The sequence below is a fragment of the Nipponia nippon genome, unplaced genomic scaffold, assembly GCF_047370975.1.
Source record: "Nipponia nippon isolate SJK-2023a ecotype South Korea unplaced genomic scaffold, ASM4737097v1 scaffold_10, whole genome shotgun sequence".
In the NCBI taxonomy this organism is placed as follows: Eukaryota; Metazoa; Chordata; class Aves; order Pelecaniformes; family Threskiornithidae; genus Nipponia; species Nipponia nippon.
Genome location: NW_028262291.1, coordinates 9,373,355 through 9,394,645, shown reverse-complemented (window position 1 = coordinate 9,394,645; position 21,291 = coordinate 9,373,355). Strand labels below are relative to the sequence as shown.

General features: G+C 43.0%; 2 protein-coding genes across 11 annotated transcripts in view; one reads left to right on the top strand and one right to left on the bottom strand.

Annotated features, from left to right (window-relative positions):
* Positions 1–1,587, top strand: part of CSTF3 (cleavage stimulation factor subunit 3) — a 52,524-nt gene extending 50,937 nt beyond the window's left edge. For both annotated transcript variants that reach the window (XM_087744038.1, XM_087744031.1), the window contains one exon: positions 893–1,587. In XM_087744038.1, coding sequence (XP_087600164.1) covers positions 893–1,095 — 203 coding nt within the window. In that variant the 3' untranslated portion in view covers positions 1,096–1,587. The remainder of the gene's footprint in view (positions 1–892) is intronic.
* TCP11L1 (t-complex 11 like 1) lies at positions 1,588–19,404 on the bottom strand. Of its 9 annotated transcripts, XM_087744060.1 has the most exons (12): positions 19,266–19,404; positions 18,467–18,745; positions 16,290–16,489; positions 15,346–15,511; positions 12,449–12,581; positions 9,313–9,433; positions 8,589–8,809; positions 7,379–7,515; positions 6,739–6,935; positions 6,196–6,377; positions 5,358–5,530; positions 1,588–5,150 (listed from the first exon to the last, which is right to left on the bottom strand). In XM_087744060.1, the coding sequence occupies exons 3-12, from the start codon at positions 16,290–16,292 to the stop codon at positions 4,915–4,917; spliced, it is 1,569 nt and encodes a 522-aa protein (XP_087600186.1). In that variant the 5' UTR covers positions 16,293–16,489; positions 18,467–18,745; positions 19,266–19,404; the 3' UTR covers positions 1,588–4,914. The 9 variants fall into 9 exon arrangements, with proteins under 9 accessions (XP_087600186.1, XP_087600223.1, XP_087600230.1 ...); XM_087744097.1 differs by lacking the exon at positions 16,290–16,489; XM_087744104.1 differs by lacking the exon at positions 16,290–16,489 and having other exon boundaries at positions 18,606–18,745.
* Between the last annotated feature and the right edge of the window lie 1,887 nt (positions 19,405–21,291).

The following is a 21,291-nucleotide window of genomic DNA, read 5'->3' as shown; positions in this document are numbered from 1 at the left end:
TATACTGTTGAATCGGCTACGTTTGTAGGTTGGAATCTACCTAGAGATGTTTGTATATTGAACTGTGGGGAGATCACCAAAATCAAAAAGCTGAAAATCACCAGCTGCTACTTTAATAACATCTTGGTGGTAACCATTAAAAGAAAGAAATGAAGATTTTCAGAATATCCTTTAAAAGAAGCAAGGCATTATTTCTAGCAGCTTTGTAACTGTAACATTACATTACAAATTTGCAGTACGGGAAGTTCAGCGGTAGGCGTGACTCTGAACGCACACAGTTGCAGTGTTTGAGAACAACTCAAGTTTTCTGAGCTCCTACAACGAAGGTCGAGTTATGACATATAAAACCAGGATAGATCCATACTCCAGGCTTCCTGTAAGCTACGGCAGATGATAATATGCTACTTTCCCCCCCCTCTATTAGTCTAAGGAGCAAATGATCAAAGATAAAGCAAGCTAGGATTTAATTTCTTTTAGAGTGAAAATAAAACATCTATTTAAATTATACATGGTATTTCTGAAGCCTTCTCTGTTGGTAAGCAGCAGCTGACTTACTATGCATACTTTCTGATGAATCACGAACTGGCTATACTGTCTCCCCAGCAGGCTTTCCTGTTTTACTAAGCTTGCAAATGACCTCAGTGCTTGTGTAAAGGGAGGGCTCGAGCTGAAGCAGTAGCATTTACTTTGTAATTAGTGTTTGCCATAGCTCGCAGTTTTAGACAGTCGAGACTTCATTCTTAACATTTGTAGGAGAACAGGGTAGGAAAATCTCTCGCGTTCCAGAAATCTCCACAACGTATCATCTATCTCGGTGTCCCTGTTTGCATGCTTATTTCTAATCAGGGAATCTAGTTTCACAAATTAAATTCATCTTTTTCTCCTTCTACAGCTGTTGATGAAGCTGTACGAATAATTACCGGAGGCCTACCCGAAATAGCTGTGGAAGGCAATGGACCTGTGGAAAATAACGCTATGCTCAATAAGGCTGTTAAGAGACCACACGAAGATTCTGACGACGATGAGGAGAAAGGATCCGTAGTTCCCCCTGTACACGACATTTACAGAGCACGACAGCAAAAGAGAATCCGGTGAAACAAGTTTGGAGTTCTGCTGTGACAGACAAAGACTTGCATTGAGTCCGTCAGTCTCTTAAAAGTCAAGCATTTAAAAGGGACAGCTGCAAACAAAAAAAGTCTTGAAAATGGTTTTGTTACTGTGGTGCCTCTTCTCCCATATGGTTCTTGATACGAAAACAGCCGGAACAACCTTAGAATGTGCTCTGAACAAAACTAGGTTTTCAAAACCAAAAGTGCAAAATGTCAAAACTGCATTTTGTTCTTCAAGGGTGTTCACATCTACCACTTGAAATCTTGTGGGTTTTCAACAGTTTTATTTTAAAAACTGGATGGCTTATACTTGTGAAGCATTTTTAATTCACATTTTCTGGAAAACAGTTGTTCTCAGTTTGTTCATGTAGTGTCCTGCCTTATTGTTCGTTTTTATTTATGGCAGAATGTATGGAATCTGTTTTGTAGTTGAAAATGGAAAAAAACATTCCTTTAAAATAAAAGGATATCCATAACATCATGCCTCATTCTGGTTTTATTCAAACACAACAAGTTACTTCTTAAATATTACTCAGCCACTTCAAAAGCGATGTTAATAAGACCATCACAGGAAATTGATCAGAGCATACATATTAGAATTAGCTTTTTTTCCACTTTTTCTAGAGGATACAGTATACTTTTGCTTGTAATTCCATGACTGTTTAAAGAAGACAGCATCGTAAGACAAACTCGGTACATATTTCGAACGTGGATTGTCCAGGAGCACTAGCTAACACAACCTGTTCCTGGATAACTGCATTGGTCTTCCAGGTAATGTACAAAGCCAAACGTTACTATAGTAGCTACGTAGTTTAACCTGTTATTTTCAAACAAGCTAACAAAAACACTATATGAACTTTCGAAGCAGCTTCTACGCATACTTTAGATTTTAACTGGTAAGTGACTGTTCAGAATTGCCCTCTGGCAAGAGCGTGGGAACGCCCGTGGGCCACAGGAAACGCAGGCCTCGGACAAGCTGAAAACCACTCCTGCCACCAGCAGCGCAGATGGCTGAGGGCCCTGCTCCTCTCTACCAGGCTGAAAGGTGAAACGGCTCATGTACAACCATGGAAGTGCTCGCAGGGAGGTACGGCCTGGTCTTACCAATCCGAGAACTCCTTTTTTGCTTTGCCATTAATCCTATCGCCCTGTCTTCTAAAGAGGATGTAGAGAAACTCTTTGTCAACCACTATAATTAAAAAACCAACCTGAGAAAATCACTAACGCGATTTATTACAGTCTCTTCAGATGTTCCCTCGTTCCCACCGCGTGCACCCCCAGAGGTGCGGCTGGAGCCAGATGTGGGTACTGCACTTCTGTTCTACGTGAAGCCTTAGGATCAGACCCCTCCAGCGGGCCGTACTGTATCGACCCTGCCAGCAATACCCACACACTAGTGGCAGCACAGTCCATGCTTCGATGTCGGAGTAAGCAGGAGGTGGCCGTCACAGACATCTGGACCCTGAATTCCAGACCTGGGAGCAGCCATCTCCTAGATTAAGCAAGTGCAATTGTATCTATTGATGACGCAGCCCCATTCCGTCTGGCATCAGCCACGTACTTTTCCGAGCCTTTTCGAAGTCTGTTTCACCATGATGCTGGTCCTCCCCACATCCTTCAGATCGTCCCCTACAGCATCTAAATGTTTGTAGTATGCATAATTCAACAGGGGCCTTTAAAGGCAGCTTCTAGGCAATACTAAACCATAAAGTAACAGCAGGAATTTATAACTTGTGCAAGTCTCATTTAACAGAACCGAAAACAGCCTTGTCTTGGTTACTTAAATTGTTTTTTATATCTCTAGCAATAACGTTTCTGGTAGCCCTCTTGTTACGCCGACTATTGAATGCATTTTTTGGAGCTGCAGAGCTATAGGCTGTATTTTGAGGTGGATCCTGCGCTAATAACCAAGATGCAGCAATCTTGAAGACCTCTGTAGTATCCTTTCCCGATTCAAACAATGAAATAGACCACACCAAAAACCTACTCAGAACTTTTTTTTCTGGCTAACCAACCTCCTCATTTTTGAGTTCTCAAAGAAAGATTCAGCAGATAGACATCCATTTTACTATTTGAGTCCATTTAGCCGAGAGAAAAATCACTTGTCTGAGCTGTGATCTCTTACAGGGTTTTGGTGGGGTTTTTTACCCCTGGGGGAAGGGGGTTTGTAATGAATGAGAAAAGATGTGGTTTCTAGTTGCATAGGCTAATACGGAATAAAAGGTCGTCTTTATCCCACCTTCCTCCAAACTCACAGTTAGCGCAGCTATATCCACGCTGACGCTGAAAGGGAAGCATCAGCACTGAGTCATGATCAGGTGCTTCCTTCCAAAGTTCTATTCTTTTGGTTGGCTAGTTGATTAACAAAATGAACCTGGATGTTAGCAATAAAAGGGCCCTTTCATTTATTTATTTCATACAACTTGTTGGGTTTTTTTTTTTTAAAGAAGACAATTCATCCTATTTTGAATAGGCTAGTACTTGGGACACTTACTGTTTATAACTATGAACTTCGCTTTCATAAAACCATCAAATTTTGATTACTGTAATACAGCGTTGCGCTCAACTAGAGGAAAATTTCAAATGTACTTACCTCCTAGCTGAGCCTGAAGTTGCAATAAGGCTGTAAGATCATTGAGCTCTTCTGTGAACGCTCATCTATACAACATGTAGCTAATTAAAGTCAACACCTACAAATATTTTAAGTTTCAAGAACACCTCTACGAAGTGAAAAAAATCGTCTACTGAAAATACTGCCTGTATATTCAAACTACATGAAATCATTCACTTCTCACAGTACATTAAAATCACTCATACTTCCGATAGTGCTCTGCACTTCCTGGATGTTTTTGAAGACGTGATTGAATATGCAACCATCTCCAGTTGTAGTTTTAAAAAACAAGTAAAATTTTCAGCCTAAAGTTTCACACGCTTTAAATCCACCTTCTGAAAATGACAAAGATTTACTTTAAAATTAGTATTTCACATAAAAAGGAGTAAACTACCAGCAAACGAAAGGTAAGAAATGCCACTTTTATCAAAACATTTTAGCTCTGCCCTTCTGAAGTCTTTACAAGAGATAAATACAGCTGCAATCTATAAGATTGCCACCTTTGTAAGTACTGTACATAGCAGAGGACAGTTACCCAATAACCAGAAAATTTGCTACAAAAATATATTATGTGTTTTCTAACATCTGCAGGTAAACAGCAAAAAAATGCTATTAAAAATGCAGTAAAATGCAGAAAAAACTACTAGCCTACCGTACTAACCATAATGTTACAATAAAGTGCTGTTTGGCTTTGCTTTTTGCCTGTTAAAGTTTCTCCTATCTATCTAGAATGTTAGCTTTCTTCTTAAATCTTTAAAGTAAGATTTTTTTAAAGCCAAATCACCCCTTCTGGGAAGGACTGTTGCTAATCTGCTCTGGATTAATTAAACGAAATTCACGGTAAATTAGAGTAAAATGCCCTAAAATGAGCCACTTAAATACAAAGTTTGGTTCTTAAACTTGTCCTACAGCTCAAAAGTCCTAAACTTGTCCATCAGCTCAAAAATCTAAAAATTGCAGCCAGAAAAACTACCAAGACATCCCCCCCCAGGTTGCATACTTACATTAAAAATGCATCTCTCTCTCATCATTTACTTCAGAACCCCTTTTGCATCTCATGTATTTTCCTCGTCAATCATCGCTAGTGAATTCAAAGGAACCGGTATTTACATGGAAAGCTGTTTTCCTAGACAAATATTGGTGCAATTTTTTAAGATAGCTGACAATACCGTATTGGTAGCATACAAACTGGTTTTATGATTCTCCTGGCTCCCCTACAAGCTGGGATTCTTCCTTAGTCAGTATTTTGCCAAGGACTGCATCATAGTAAGGGCTGAAGACCATTTTGTTGTAGTTGACAAGACGAACATACTTGACAGCAATCTCTTCCAGCTCTCTTTGAATAGGGCCTAATCCTCCAGGAACAGCAGGTAATGATTTCTGGTGACTAGATGCAAGATAATTCTCCAGAAACTTTTCGATTCGAGAATCTGGAAAAATTGGACCAAGGGTTTTGGTTTGTTTTCAAAAGAGGCAGTCAATTAGAAATAGTGTAATCTCATATAAAATACAGAAAGCCTGAACGTAGTAAACAGAGTTGAAACATTAAATGAGGAACCACGCATGACACGCCACCAACAGTTCTACACAGACAGACGAGCGGTCACTTGAGAACAGAGCATTTTGTCAAAGCATACCTATTAGCTTGCATATGGTGTTATCCGGGTTGGCCGCTGCTTGGATTTGTCCTTTAAGTACGGTCTCTCTCTCCGCTGAGAATGGTGTAAACCCATGCTGGGAGAGGCAGCTGTTAACTTCAGCACACACCTTTTCGCCGATGGTAGCCAAAGATTCCTGCAGGTTAAAGGAGCTAGAGAACGTGGAGTAGAGCATTACTTAGCTGTATTAGTTATTCACTTTTTTTCCACCTTTTAAAGATAAACTATCCAATTATAGTTGCCTTATTTATCAAATGTAATGGAAGAAGCATAATCCAGATAAAGCCAGCACTATAAAGAATAATACATTCTATATATATGAAAAATAAAGTTGAGATATGAAACAAGAAGGTAGGATAACATTAAAGATTTCCAGCCTGAACAATCCATACAAATAAGAGCTGACCTACGCAGACAGCTCTGACTAATGCAACGAACAGTGATCAGCCCGTAACGTGCACAGCAATCATTCTACATCTGCAAGCAGCTTACCGTACCCCGCTCGAATTCTCGAGGGAGCCTGGCCCAAGCTGTGGGCACGGTTAGCTGCTTGCACTCTCATGTGCCAACCAGGCGTCATGAAAAAACATACTTCGAAAAAAGGAGCATGTACGTATCGGAAAAGAACGGAGCAAGAAAAGACAGTTCTGTCTGAGCAAGCTGAATAAAAATTGTCAGCCTGGGCTCATAACAAGCCCTCACCGCTTCCTCTACGTATTCTGCAGTCCACAGCCAGAGAGAGGCTTAAATTGATTATTTACTAGGGTGAAAACAGAACTACGCTGCCTCTGCGTGACTAGGATTATTCAATACTCACGGAAGATGCATTCCTGTCAGCAGCACCTTGACGATGGTTTTGATTTTCTCAGCAAACCCAGGCACATCAACGAGCGCCGAGCCTGCTGCGCTGAAGGTGACCAGAAGGACGGTCCCAGTCAAGAGGAGCTGCTCCAGCTCCAGCTGTATCTCCTGGAAGCGGGCCTGGTCCATTAGCACCGTCTGCGAAGAATGAGGAAGCCAGCACAGCGTAAGTCAGAATGCTGGGTGGTGAAGTGACGGTGTGATGCCGAGCGATTCACCGCAGTGAAGGTAAGACAAAGACACAGAAAAGAGCAACACGTGCTCGGCAGGTGAGTAACAGGAACAAAATGAGAAGAATTAACTCCTCTCTTCCAACTAAATGAGTTTCAATACTGAAAAAGAAGTACCTATTAGAAGAGCTACAAGAGCTCTCAATCAAGAGATAAATGTTTTAGTATTGTACTTGTTGCAAGGCTACAAATCCAAACAGCTTCTGTTATATCCCAGAAATAGAAAAGCAGACCAAGCACAGAAATCAATTTTTCTGTTAAATACCTACTTCTGGAAAAGGCCTGTTTACATGATCCCACTTTAGGAGCTTCAGATAGGCCTGATTTTGTACAGCAGTGGAGCACAAGGCAGAAGCTCCACCAGCGGCACCATCAGCACTACAGTGGGGAGGCAACATTTTACATCTCTGCTTTGCAAGATCATCTGCTGCTTCTTGCAACCACCTTGTGACAAGGTCTAAAGAATCTGGAAGAGCAGGGGAAAAAAAATCTTGTTAAGAAAATTCCTTTTCAAAGTCAGGGTTTTCCATCAGTAATTTCCAAATAATCCCATTAGTTACTATTATTAATACCCATGATATCAGTTATTGACATGCATTTCATTTATTGCATTAAGCAGAACATCTAAAACAAAATGAAAACCACACAGCTACAGGAAATTGGAGGTGAGATGATGCTAGCTAATTATGCCCTACACTGTATTGAAATAAAACTGAACTCCAGCACACTAAGTGCAGAACTGTTGTTCCAGCAGATTTTTGCAAACCACAGTTTCGGGGCGCAAGCTGCCATTCACCATACAAATTCTAGAACTTACAAAAAAATCTGATTTCTTTTCATGATCTACAAGCAAAGACACACAGTTTACTGGGAGGTCAGAGGGGAAGAAAGAAAGGAACAAAGTCATACTTGGCTGTTTCTCAAGAAACTCCTGAAACTTCTTTCTTTCATATTCAGCAGACTGCTGCATTAATTTTGGCCTAATACTACTGACAGCGAAGTTTGCCATATCCATTTTCATTAGGTCTAATACAGAGAAAATGGCTCTAAACAAACAAACAGAAAAAGTTATTCAAGGCTGCAGATCTTTAAGAGGTACTATTTACAAGATTTATTACAGATTGTCTAAGGAAAGAGCAAAAACATGCATGGGAAACATTAACAGGGTGCTTAACAATTTAAGAGCATGAGACAGAGAGAAAGCTTGGGCAAGCATGTACATGCATGCACGTGCCTCTTCCAAGTAGGAACTAAAACTTGCTCTCCTGTAAAAAAGCCTCCATGGAATTAACTTTACTAGCTCCATAGATGGTATTTCCCAGGATGTGCAACATCGTATGTTGAATACACAAAACGACATCTGGATTTCCAAGCTTGCATACTATCTCTGTTGGCAGCCTATAAAGCCAACCTCAGTGGGAAAGAAATAATCAGACGGGGTGGGGGGAACCACCAAAAAAACCCAAAGAAAAAAAACCTTCATTTCAAAGCAACCTAATTCCTGCTGGCGATATTTCTGCCAAGTCAATCCTGAACTCTTGGAAGCTTATCAAATTAGAAAACAACAAGGTTAATGAAATTTCTTCTGACTACTGAGACCTTGAGCTGTTCAACTGAGAACATGGTGCCGAAGCAGAAGCCTCTGTGCTCCCAGGTGTGGTACGTACACTCCCTTTAGAACTGAAAGGATATTATACAGGGAGTGGGGTGGGGGGTAAAGAGAGCTCAAATTGGGGGAAAGGAAGAACTGGATGGAGAACAGTAATACCTTTTTCCTATGCTCCTGCTTGCTTTTTTCCCCCCTTCTGCTGTTGATATTAAATTCTGACACAAACTGACCATTCAGCTGTTATCTTAAGGCTTATATGCATTTGGCATTTAAGAAAATGTCCTTCAGTGATATGCAGGAGCCAGACAAATACCCCAATTCACCACAACAAAGAGGGTCCTTGTTAAAGACTTCTGGAGCATCTCTCCCCTTCACACCCACAGCTATATCCCTTTCCCTATCGCTCTTTTTTTCTACAAAGATTTGCAGGTTACCCCACTGGAACCCCCCCCACACATCTAAAATTATTTAAGGGACTCTCAACGTGACTAATAAATACTATTTCAGTACCTGAACAGAGGAACTATTTCATTAATATCTTTCAGTTTCTTAATTTCTTCATCTCGAGCTGGAGCACAGAGAGTCCCCATCATCCCAATAACAAATTCGACCAACTTAGAGATGTCAAGGGCCCCATTCTCTGCCTCCTGTTTTATCAAGTCCAGATCCAGAACTTCTGTAATCTGGCTTCTAAGTCTAGTATGACCAGGCAACAAGAAAGACAGGAGATTCTGAAATGGAAAGTTTTAAACAGTGCATTAGTTCTACACATCAAAGACTACAAGGATCACAACAGTTATTGAACCAATTTTATTTAACCTAATTGCCCTTTACAAGAGGAATCTCTTTTTTTTTTTAACCAACTCCAAGTGTTTCACCCCATTCTGTATGATACTGAAGTTACTAAGTGGCAAACACTCTGTAGTACAGATCACACGTAAGACTGTTGTACTTGGCTTTGTCAGCCCAGTGCTGGGGCATCTCATTGATTCCGTAACTAATACCACTGTCATAAAATGAAGGAAGCTTGGAGTTACATGGTTTTGCATTTGTTTTTACATTCAAATTTCTCCTCTGGGGTTATACAACTTATATACGTTCACAGACAATGATATAGTAATGAAAAAGATCAAGAGAGTCCTTTATGAAAAGCCAAACTTCAACCACTTTTGCCCATTCATATCAATGCAGCTACACAAATTCAATAAGCTACCTTGATATCACATCATCTTACCTCTTTAATTTCTCCCAATAGTTTAATTGCGTGATCATATGTTGGTGGATCTTCCTTTAGCTGCGCTTCCAGACAATCCCAGAAAGCTTTATGCACAATATCTCTTACTTTTTTTTCTAAGCTGTGGGTAAATATAACCAGTTAAAAAAATTATACTTGTCTCTGCACCACCTTACATAGATAACGTGCAGCTCCTGAAGAACAGCATGTAATAATATGAACATAATGTAATAATGAATATATGACGATTAAAAGAGATCTGTCATTTTGAGTTACCCGGAAAAGCAAGAAAAACTGGACACAGGATTTGGAATGGCCTATATCTTAATAAAGGGTTACACACAAGCAAAGGCAGCTACAAATTAAAATCCTTGAAAGTACCTATCACATGCTACCTCTAAAGTAAACGACTGGGAGGAAAAAAAAAAAGAAATCACAAAAATTACAGCTTGTCTTCAAAAGACCAGTTCATTCATGTTCCTTTCAAAAGCCTAAGGAAATGCAATTCTACTAAGAAAAATTCATCAAGTAAACCTAACAGAAATGAAGTAACTTCCCTGACACAAAAGCTTCTGCATTTCAATGCATAAATATTGCAACTACCCTGAGATAAGAGCCCAGTTCAGTTTGTGTAAAAAAATAAATGAATTCCACTGCTTCACTCCAATTCCTAATTCAAAATACTGAAGTTACTCTTCTTCAGCAGGCAGGCTCCTGTTCACACCAGGTTTAACTTCAACACCGAAGAAGTAAAATGCTCACACGTACATGTGCGCACACAAAGAACGCCCACAACAAACACCAGATTCCCAAGGCTCTGACTCCGTGTGCGGCTGAGGTTCAGGCAGTGCCCAGAGGCACTTATGCCCCGTGGCCCTCTAAGCCCAGCCACTACATGCTCTACTGACAGGGCATACAGCTGCAAATACCGTCACAACTGCTTGCTTCTCCAACCACTTGCCTACTCATACATTCAAGCTGCCGGGAATTCTAAGCTATACACACAAAATATTTAACCCAAGGAAAATTCCTGAGTCCCTTTTCAAGCAAAATCTGAAGGACTGCTCTTTCTTTTCTAGGTGGTAAATAGCTGTACACATAACCCTCACAAAAGCTGAATACAGGGATCTGGCACTAAAGCAGGCCTGGCCCGTTGCAACACCCAGGCACTCCTGAGCAAGGTGACCTCTGCAGTACCTCTGTTTCTGTGATCAGGTGAAGAGATGCAAATCAGCCACTCTGGTGAACAACTACAGCCACTGCTCAGCATCAGTGAGCAAAGGCATCCAACTTTCCAAAGTTCAGCATAGGTCCCCAGCTCTTCCCCTCCTTTTTCTTTTTTTTTTTGAAAGGGGGTGGGAAAAGAAGAAAGGATGGAAAAAAGAAAACATGCTAAAATCCTTCTTCCCTGAAAAACGCTGAGACCAATTTTACGGCACTAAAGCATACCAGAAAGGTTATCCACTATCACAGCACACTTTCACGTGAGAAGTTCACATGAAGGAACACGGAGCAGAAGCGGACACTGAATAGAACAGCACTCTCTTAACTGTGGGACTTCAGATGAAGCATTTATTCTCAGCCTTCAACTGCCAAGCAGAAAACACCTGATGGAAGTTCCCCCAAAAGATGCTGGGAGAGAGAAGACATAACATAGAATGGGGAGAAGGAGCTTTGCATGTCTCGGGCACGCTTTCCAAATGCTTGCTTCAGAGGCAGCATCTGCGCAGGCTAGAGACAGGTCCCAGCTCATGGGACCACAACTGAATCACACGCAACCTGCAAGTGCGGCAACAAAGGAGGGCTGGACCACACTGCCTGGGTCTACCTAACATTTAAGGGGGCCACGATTCTGTTTCCTACCAACTCGGAGGCTGAGACAAGGGAACAAAGTACAGCAAAGACCTTCATCTGCTCCATTCAACCCTTACTCAAAGGCAATTCCTGCTGGAACCACGAGGTTCAGTCTGTTTAATAGCACGAGCACATTTCCTTTGGTTACTATTGCTTAGCAGTCCACAGCCATTAATAAAACACCACTGGTATAATACCCTGGTGTCAGAGCTGGAAAGACAGGAATAGTCCAGGTGAGAAGGGAAGATGAGACTGTTCCCATTACTGCCTTTTCAGTCAGGGCTGATTCTAGTTCGAAGCAACATCCTCTCATTACTAATGCTAACGGGAACCACTGTCGCCTTGTTTTGGTGGAGATGGGCATCAGACCTTTTGTCTCAGTATGACCACTTTCTATAGAGGACAACCAATGCCAGTCTTCTATGAGCCATCCATAGCATATTCTCCTGCAGCACCCGTGAAGGTAACGTGCTTTGGGGTCTCTCTCAAACATAGACACCTGCAGACAACACTGGTTCCAATGTGGACCCAGTTTCTTCCACGAAATATGCACTCAACTTTCACAAATTAACCCAGGAAACACAGTCAGCCACATCTCTCTGTGCATGACAGACAAAGGAACAGCAGATGGAGCATCTGTCAACAGGACTGGGTCAGCTACGCGGGCCAATATGCAACCAGACATCAGAACTGGGTCAGCTACACTGGCCAATATGCGACCGGACATCAAGGCCCCTTCTGTTCTCCCTCTCCCCTCTCAGCAGGGGATAGAATGACTGTAGGTCAGAATGAGAAGGAAAGACTTCAAAGTTAAAAGGAGAAAGAACTAACCTAATAAAACACAAGAATCTCTTCCCAAAAAAATCCCTGGAGAAACTATTAGGCTCAGAAAAAGCTAAATGATCAGTTTCATCTTACTCCTGCAGGCAGTGAAAGCTTAAAAAGATGCTAAGAGCACTACCTGCACCTGCAGCTAGACTTGGGTATTCAGAGGACTGCAGTCTCAGGCTCCTGGGACAAGGGGACACGAACAGAAACCACACCACACTGGGATTCGCACCACACATGCCCAAACAATTACTCCAAGAGGTTCAACTTTCACGCACACACATTTCTAAGGAAGCAGAACTGCATGCTTACGTTCTTCTTGTGCTCTTTCCTACCTCATGTCAGGCACTGCCAGACAAGGTACTAGCCAGAGACCTTACCTGATCCATTGGAGCTGTTCTGCAGTTCTACAAATGCAAATTTAATTTATGTATCTGTTTGGTAACAATCTTACCTGTGTTCTGGTAATTCAGCTGGTTTTATCTGGAAGTCTCCATTAACAACAATTTCGTGTGCTAATGCCATGTTGGTTACTCCCTTAGCTGTTTCCATGAGCTCTTCTATTGACACAGGCCGAGGAGGACTAGCTGCAATATAAATTAAACTGTCAGACAGTTATCTGTGAAAAAAAGTCTGCCGGTATTTTTGGACCCTTTCCACCTTCTTGACAGTACAAAGGGCCAGAAGACAGTATCATCTGAAGATTCTTCTCCTTTCCTTCCCTTCCTCTTCCCAGCTGGCAGGTGACACAGGTTTGGAGTATTACAGGAAACAAAGGAGTGAACCCAGGTCGACATTCTGGGGCTCAGTATGTCAATTGCTTCCAAGTTCCATCAAACTCTTTTAAAACCCAAAAGCAAACCTCACACCCAAAACCCCACTTTTTTAGGATTGCTTAATATCATCTTTCTCCATACTGTAGGAAGAAATCATTAAAAATACTAGTATTTTCACTACACTATTTCCCCAATTATTGTGCACATGTTGCCATTTCAATTTTAGATTTTTCAAGGAAGTGACTTCATCTCTAAAGCAGTCGGCAAATAAACCACCATTAACATTAAGCAATAACATACTAGTAGCTAATTATTCTCATTACTTCCAGTGCAACTGGCACTTCTCCAAACTCTTTTTCCCCAGAGGCCACTGTCCAAGTGACAAAGGACATCAAGACCTAGTCCCAGCACCAGTGCCTAAGACCTTCCTCTGGCAGGCATTTGGGACTGACAAGGATGAACAAGCAGCTTAAAATTGGGCCCTGGGGCATACACACGAGCAGGAGGAAGCGCCAAACCTGAAAAAACAGGCCAGTTTTCATTAGGCAGGAGACAAAGGTAGTGACTGACTGTAGAAATCTAGAAGGTAGAAGAGGGACAGGGACAGTTTCAGAAAACTTAATTTGCTTGCTGGATGCAGTGGGAATTAATTGTTCTGGACTACATAGCATCCTCCCGGGACACTACTGGCATTGCTGTAGTGCAGGAAGTGTCACAGCCCTAAAACCAAGTCAACATAAAGGCAGAGAAGGTGCCAAGGGTGTCGGCCATGCTGGTTAGGGGAGTAATCCCATCCCCACTGAAGCCAACTGAAACCTGTTGCCACTGATTCTTTGTGGTAAAGATTCCTCTTAGCTGTGCTAGCACCAGTGCAAGCAGTGTGTCTGTGTGCTCTGCAATGCCTTGCCAAAAGCTAGGAGAAGCACCACAGCTCTTCCCCGGTCCAGGTATTCGTAAAAAAGGAGAAGGCTAGATCACTAGTGTCCTCAGGTGAGGCAGACAAGAACGGCAAAGTTCGTCTCGGCTCTGCCAGAAAACATCTAGCGGAGCAGAAGAGCAGAAAAGAGCCACAACAGAATTGCTCTAATGGATCGATTCCTCTCTGTAGTTCATTCACTTCAACTACAGTCCGGGCGTAGGAGCAACATACTAATTCTCAAAAGGAAAGAAATCAACCAGGGATCTTCATAAACTGGGTTCACTGAGATACGTTTTAGGCAAACTATCATGTCTGCCTCATTTCATAATTCAGTTTGATTAGACTTAAGTTAGTAACATAGAAAAGGGCCTTTAAAAGTAACTGTCCATCACCTGTCTGCCATTCAAAGCTGTTCCAAGTATATACAGTATGGTTCCAATGTGCTAATTTTTCAATAACCTCTTGCTCTTTTCGTGCAGTGCTTTTAAACCCTTATTTCCTTCTGCTTGGAGCTTAATCTTGCACAGTGACTCTGGGAACACAGCAAGGATTGATATTCTGAGAAGAACTAGCAGGACAACAAAGTTCACGGCTGAATGAGAGTGCTCTTGTCCAACTGCCAAATGACTTCACTCCAGCAGTGGATGCACTAAAAGCTAAGACTCTTTCATTTACCAAAGAATGCTCTTAAATCATGTTACTTCATTCTCATATTATATCTGCTCCCTTACAAGAGGGGAGCGCTTGAGACCAACGACTTCTTTGTGGTACAATGCAGTGCAAGACTCTGCTATGCATTTCACTTTCACATGTTCATAGCCTCTCTCCATACATACACCACATTTCTTATCAGGCAACCAGCAAGACATAAGAACATAAACTCCCTCAGAACATCTCCTCTGTGTAACATGACACTAAACACTAAACCTCAGGTAATAATGAACACTATTTAAAAAAAAAAATGCAACAGATAAAATGTTACATGCTGAGACACTCCCTACAGAAATTTGGAACAAGTTATCTGAGCAATTCTGCCTCTTTGAATTGAAACCCTGGGACCAGAAAACTTCCCCTTGGTTTTATCTATAGATTTGCCAGAAATAATTGGTAGCCATATTGCATCCAGATTCTCATGTTAAAAGCAGAATGACAAAGAAAAACATGCCCTAGGAATAAACTTAAAATATGCACTCCTGCTTGACAGGAGAAGCAGTATTAGGATTAAACATACAACTTCCCATCTGTATTGCGAGGGGGGCGACAGGACATTACTTTGTTGATAACAGCCCTCCTTGCCCTGCAGTAGAAACAGAGGCTGCAACAACCCAGAAGGTTCAGCTGATAATGCAAACAGCAGCAACAGTTCAGCTAGAATATACTGGAGTAGTGCTTATCCTTTCCCTGAGTGCAGACACGCAAGGGTATCTAAGATGTATGCGGCTCTGAGCAACACGGTCATTGTGAACAATTAAGTACTAGAACAAAATGGGCAGAAAGGTGTTACAAACCGTTTCAAAGCAAGCGATCAGGAGTCACACAATATTTAACTGCAAAACAGTCAAACTTGCACAGAATGCTATAAAATGCCATGATTGTCTCCACCAAAAACAATTATAGAATTTACTTTTTTTTTTTAAATAAAGCAGTTTTGCTTACACTTCGGTGTATCATCTCTGTGTGACCCTGGAGCACTCTGTCTTATTCTTTTTCTGATAGACTGATCCGGGTTGTCCAAGCTCTCCTCTTGACCATCCTCCAAACCACTCAACTTTTCTTCACTTGAATGTGGCTTGTCAGGATTCCGAGACATTTTCAGTTGGTTCTTTTCAGAAAAAGAAAAAAGATGAAAAAAGGAATGAATAAGCATTTTCTGACATGGCTGAGTGGGAAAACATCCCTGGGAGTTCTCCAGATTAAGAAAAAAATAAAAGGAATCTTGTGAGGAATTATATGATATCATTCCCATAATGGTAGGGGACCTGGATTCAGTGACTCACTTCCCATCTTAGACAAAACAGGATGCTTTCAACACAGCTACCATTTAATTAATCTGCATTCCTAGTAAGTTCTCAAAAATCTGAAACTGTTCCCTTGCCATAATGCATACAGATGAGAAAGAAAAACATATTTAATTTTCTTTCTTAGCATTGCTTATGAGAGAGCAGTGAAAAATACCTTCAGAATAATATTACAAACATGTTTTACAAAAAGATTATGCCAAATGAGACATTTCCCCACTACAAAACATACATATGTTTCTGAACATAATGCACTCCTGACCTATGATCTGCCCCAACTGCTCAGAACTTAAAAGTTTTCACTCGGAGCCATCCAAATGCATTAAGAAGCAGGAAAAGGACTAGAGAGATATTAATATAAAATTCTACTCCGTATTTTCATTCCATGCAAGAGTCATGATTTATGCATAAAATACCAGGATTTTTTTTAAAAACCATTAAGACAGTAAAGAACAGTTATATTATTTAAAATACTAGTTTATTAAACATTAGATATTAAATAATATTTATATTACATCACAGATATCTGTGGTGTACCCAAAGTTACACTGAAAAAATGACCATTAGAAAAGCATGTCTCACCATTCATTATCTTCACTTATTTCGTATTCAGATTTCCCTCTGAAGAACGTAATTTGCATATCTTACCATTGAAAACTCTCTGCCATACAGGAAGGTACTGTTCAGACTTCAGTTTTCTAAAAATCTATTAGAGAGCATATGATGTCTCTAACTCAATTAAATAACCTGGATGTTCTGTGAAATGGGAAGTCAGGAAGAGTCTGCCTTTCAAAAGAGAAAAAAAAAGCAAGCTCTTGGAAAAACAACAACTTCCTCTTTCACCTAGTATCCCATCATCCCCACTTCCAAAATTTGAAAGAAACAAGCTCTCAGCAAGAGATACAGCCTCCACAGGCACCTCACACCAGCTAGGAAAAAATACTTGCAGTGTCAAAGACTACACTGAAGAGGATGCAGCACAAGCAAGCAACAGTGTAGAAACGTAAAATGCAGCACCGAGACTTTTTTATTTTCATACAACAGCTGTAACAACTAACCCTTCTCCATCAGTGCTTAAATTGATTGTGCCAATGTGATTCTACAGGACAGCTGGAAAGCTCAGTGCATATAAGAAATGGTTTTGTTCTACAGCAATGACTCAGGATCATCATCTTGCTAGATGCATGAGATACACAACAACATGCAACACTTGTCCACAGCACTGTGTGATTTCTATTTTAGAAAAGAAAACAAAGCATAAAAAGCATGGGATAAATTACATAGGGAAACTAAGACATCAGTACAGGTATTGTTAGACATGTATATTAGCCCCCACCTCTAGGTGGAACAGAGTCACTGACGCCCCTGCCCCAAACGCGTGATCATCTCCCCCTTCACATACACAGACAATCCCAGCTGGGACAAGAAAGTGGCAGTCTGGGCAGAGCTGCAGTCACACTGCCACCCTTTTAACTAAGGCAGAGAGAGCCTCCAGCTAGGTGTAACGCAAGGCATCCACACCAGCACGCAAGCGGGAAACCAGTGGGAAACCACTGGTGGGAAACCAGTGACGTGCTCCAGGAGAAGCGGATCTCCGGTATAGCGGACAAAAGGTCTGTTACTGCAAACACTCTAGCAGCAAGAGGACGAGTAGCTCTGGTAATAAAGAAGCCGTTAATAGAGAAAATCATAGCACCAGCTGCAATAGAAATTATAAGATATGACTGCTTAAACAGAGGAGGGAAACATGTTGTTGCATCTGGCTAGAATAAAAGCATTATCCTAAAGGCTTCCACAGTCATTCAGCCAGACTAGATGGTTGTTCCTCCTACCCATTCCCTTCCACAAAGCATCCTCCTGAAGTCAAAATCTGAAGCACAAAGATGACTCAACTAAGACCCACTTAGGTCTTTAATGCACATGACACTTGATAGTGCCTTGCAATCTGTCGCTGCACTTTATCCTCACTACCTTTAGAAAAGCAGAGAAATATTATATCTTGCTTACAGAGAGGAAACTGAGGTGTGAGTTGAGTTGCTTGAGGACTCACAGAAACTAAATGACAGGGCCAAGACAATAATCGGTCTCATGATTACTACCCCCAGCTTTGCCCACCAGGCCATCATTCCTACCACACAGACTACATCCTAAAGTATCGCTTTCCATAAAATGGCAGATCAGGAGCTACAGTCTCAGAACAAGCAATTTCATTTAAATACCATTTGTTAAAAAAAAAACTCCTATTTCAGCTGTGGAAAGCCGGCACAAGAAATCCTCGGCCGTTCCACCAAATGACTGTTCAGCAGATGAGGTAAACGGGCACACTTGTTGGTTCAGTTGTTCAGTTTGCAATAGTCCACTCTTTTCTGCTGGATTATTGCTATTATTTGCCAGAACACATCTAGAACAAATCCTCTTTCCACTGGGTAAACAAGCTTGACAATACCACTTCCAAAAGCGCAATCATCATCTTTCCTTTCACAGAAACAATTCTGACTCTTAATAGAACAAAGTCTACTTCTTGGCACTTTCCTTCAATTTATTTTTAGTAAAAACAGAAGTGCAAGAGAAAACCCAACACATTAAAATTTAAATAAAATATTTTCCACAGGTTCTTGTCATCAAAGGTCCTCAAATCATCTGATGCACACCAGCACTAAGTAAACTTCACTGTGCTTCTACGGAGTACACACAAGACTGAAGCAGCTCCTCCTAACTTGAAGCGTGGCTCTGAGGTAAGACTCAACAATTCCCCTTACCTGCAGGCCAAACACACGAGCCCTGAAGGCCAGCTTTCTTCGAGCTCTGTTCCAATGCTGAACTCCCTTCTCTTCCCTCTGTTCACCCGCCACATCAAAACCTACTTTCCCTCGTAATCCACTAAAAGGCAAGCTGCACCTCAGCTCTGCGTGGTGAAGCTACGGCCCGTCCTCTGCTCCTCTTCCAAATTAAAGGGGATGCTTGTGAACTTCTACTGTTCTCCCTGTCTGCAACCTGTTCTGTGTAAGGCCCTGGAAGTCCCGGTCCATCAGCAGGGTCTACCAAAATAAAGCATACAAGGTACCGTAACAAAAGCACCGTACCGCATAGCAGCAACGTTACTATTCCACCCCCCCCTTGCCCTCCCCAGTACCGGGCACCGATTTTCCTGCAACACTTTCACGGGGGTTCCGAAGTTTCGGGGCGCCTTCCCTGCGCTGCCAGCCCCAGGCAGAGGTGCCACAGCGGCTCATACACGGGCCACAGGGAAACCCAGCCCCTGCCGCGCAGCGGGGGGGCCGTGTCTGGTTTTCCAGACGCCAAAGGGGCAAGGCACAGAGCGAAAAGGGGATGTGGCAGCCTCCTTCGGCCAGCACTGCATCCCAGCCGCCTTCCCCAGCGAACGGGTCCCGGGGGCAGGGCTGCCCGGGCCCCCTCCCGCAGGCAGCCCCCGCCGGGCCCGGGGGCCTCCCCGCCGCCACAGGCCCGCGGAGGCCCGGCGGCCTCCCAGCCCCGCACCTCTCCGCCGCCGCCAGCCGCCTCGCCCGCCGCCTCAGGGCCCCGCCGCCGCCGCCTTACCGTTGCTCGGAGAAGGAGCCGCGGCCACCGGCTCTGGCGGGGGGAGCGCCCAGCCCCGGCTCCCTGCTGCCGGCCGGCGGTGCGAGGCTGGGCCGCAGGCGCAGCCCCAGCGCAGGGCGGGCCGCGGCGGCTGCCGAGCGGAGCGGGAGCGGCTCCCGAGGGCCCGCCCCGCGCCGGGCCCCGCCGCCTCCCCGCGCCGGGGCGGGGCGAGGGGAGCCCGCCGCTCTGCGGTCGGTGGGGCCGTTCCCCCCAACGCGGGCCGGGCCGGGCCGGGGGCACCGCTCTGCAGCAAGCGTGCGGGAGTAACCCTCGGTGTTATGGCTCGCCGCTGCTTTTGGGGGGGGAGCGGGCGGCCCCCGGGTCACAGAGCAAGGAGCAGCTCCCTGCGGCGCTCGCAGCTCCGAGCAAGGGCTGCACCCCCGTAGCCATACATAGGTCTCTGCCGCTACTTAGATTAAACCCACCCAGCAAGGGAAGGCACTGTCCTAGGCCAAGAGCAACCAGGGAAAGAAGCCAGGGCGCTCCATTGCTGTCCCACTTACAGACACCTTCTCCAGCTCACGCCGAACGTAAATCTCAGGTACTGTTAGAGCTGTATCACACCCGAGGAGAGGAAAGGCCACGCCGGCCCTGCCTCATACCCAAACATCTCTCCTGCCCGGTTCTGCTCTGCAGACTGCTCTTCAGGAGCCTGAAAGCACCAAGCCAGTGACTGGCACAGTGCAGCGATACCTGTAATTCAGAACTCGTGCTCCAGCAGGCCGTGCCCATAGGCAGGAACTGATTTTCAAGATAGAAATCTCATCCTCTTAACAGCGAGGTCCGCCCAGACAGCACACAGAACCAGGAGTTAGGAAAGAAATATACTTCTGCAGGAGATGCAACCGATACAACGCCACAAGTAACTTAAGAAACATACAGTCAGAAATTCTAACAGCAGGAAACTGCCTTTAACCCACACTTTAAAATGTGGGGGTGGAAGCCACCTTTTCTGAGAGAGTGCATTTATAATCAAAAGCTTTCAGTTAAAACTAAGAACTACAAAAAACAACTACTAAAAAGGCATACACTATCAGTTTTCAAGAACTCATTATCTTTTAGAAGTCCTTTCTAACTGACTAGAATAAGCCTCTTACATGTTTGTCTTCCATCCCTCACCAGAATACAGTAACACATTGTCTTATTGCACACCAAGTCATCATCTCACTTTCAGAGAAAGTACTCGGGAGAAGGAATAACCAGTGGCAACAGACACCGCTAATACCACTGAGTAACTCCTCAGTCGTATTACAGAGTAGTATCTCAAATAGGATTGTGTTTTTAAAAACAGCTCACCACATGGGTTTGTAATAGTTTTTACTACTTTGTTTTCATGATTAAATTACCTTTGATCCCAATTAAACTAGCTTCCCCCCCCCCCCCAATGAAAGAGAACAGAGCTCTATCAGCACTGCGTATGGAACAAAATTTGTGATTTCTTGCAACAGGAACTGTAATGAAGTTTTGCTGGCATCATCCTAAAGGTAACTCCGCAAGAGTCAAAATTAGATCTCTGATCATGCTATGTATTTTCCTGTTTGCAATTGCCCGTGTTGCACAGCTTGGGATTTCCACTGTAGACTAGACATAGGTAAAATATACAGCCATAAGAAAACCCAAAGGCCTTGCATTTGTTCCAGCTCTTTTCTAATTACAGCTGGTGACATCAATAAGACTTACAGACAGAGCAAAACACTACAGGGATGAAGACAACTAGCCATAAACAGTATGTTCTATGGCAACCAAAGCCAGACTGACTTAAAAATCCAGAATATCTTTACCATCCCAGGAGAGTCAATGGGAGTTCAGTGTACAGAGTAGGATTCAGCTGGGAAAAAGTCATCTTCCCTGGCAATTCCTCAATATGGTGCCATTTTAGCTTAAAACAGCATAGTAATTTGTCATATACATACACAGTATAGTTAGCTGGCAAGCTTGAAGAAAAGCTGTAGGATATCAAGCAGAAGATGTTACTCAGCTCTGTCCA

What these genes read in the sequence shown, in the direction of transcription:
- TCP11L1 (XM_009461520.2), bottom strand. Translation starts at nt 15,655, where the DNA reads ATGGGAATGATATCATATAATTCCTCACAAGATTCCTTTTATTTTTTT. An exon ending in GCTGAATTACCAGAACACAG is followed by an intron (nt 9,434 to 12,448) that starts GTAAGATTGTTA and finishes ATTTACCCACAG; the next exon opens with CTTAGAAAAAAAAGTAAGAG. An exon ending in CACCATATGCAAGCTAATAG is followed by an intron (nt 5,151 to 5,357) that starts GTATGCTTTGAC and finishes CAATTTTTCCAG; the next exon opens with ATTCTCGAATCGAAAAGTTT.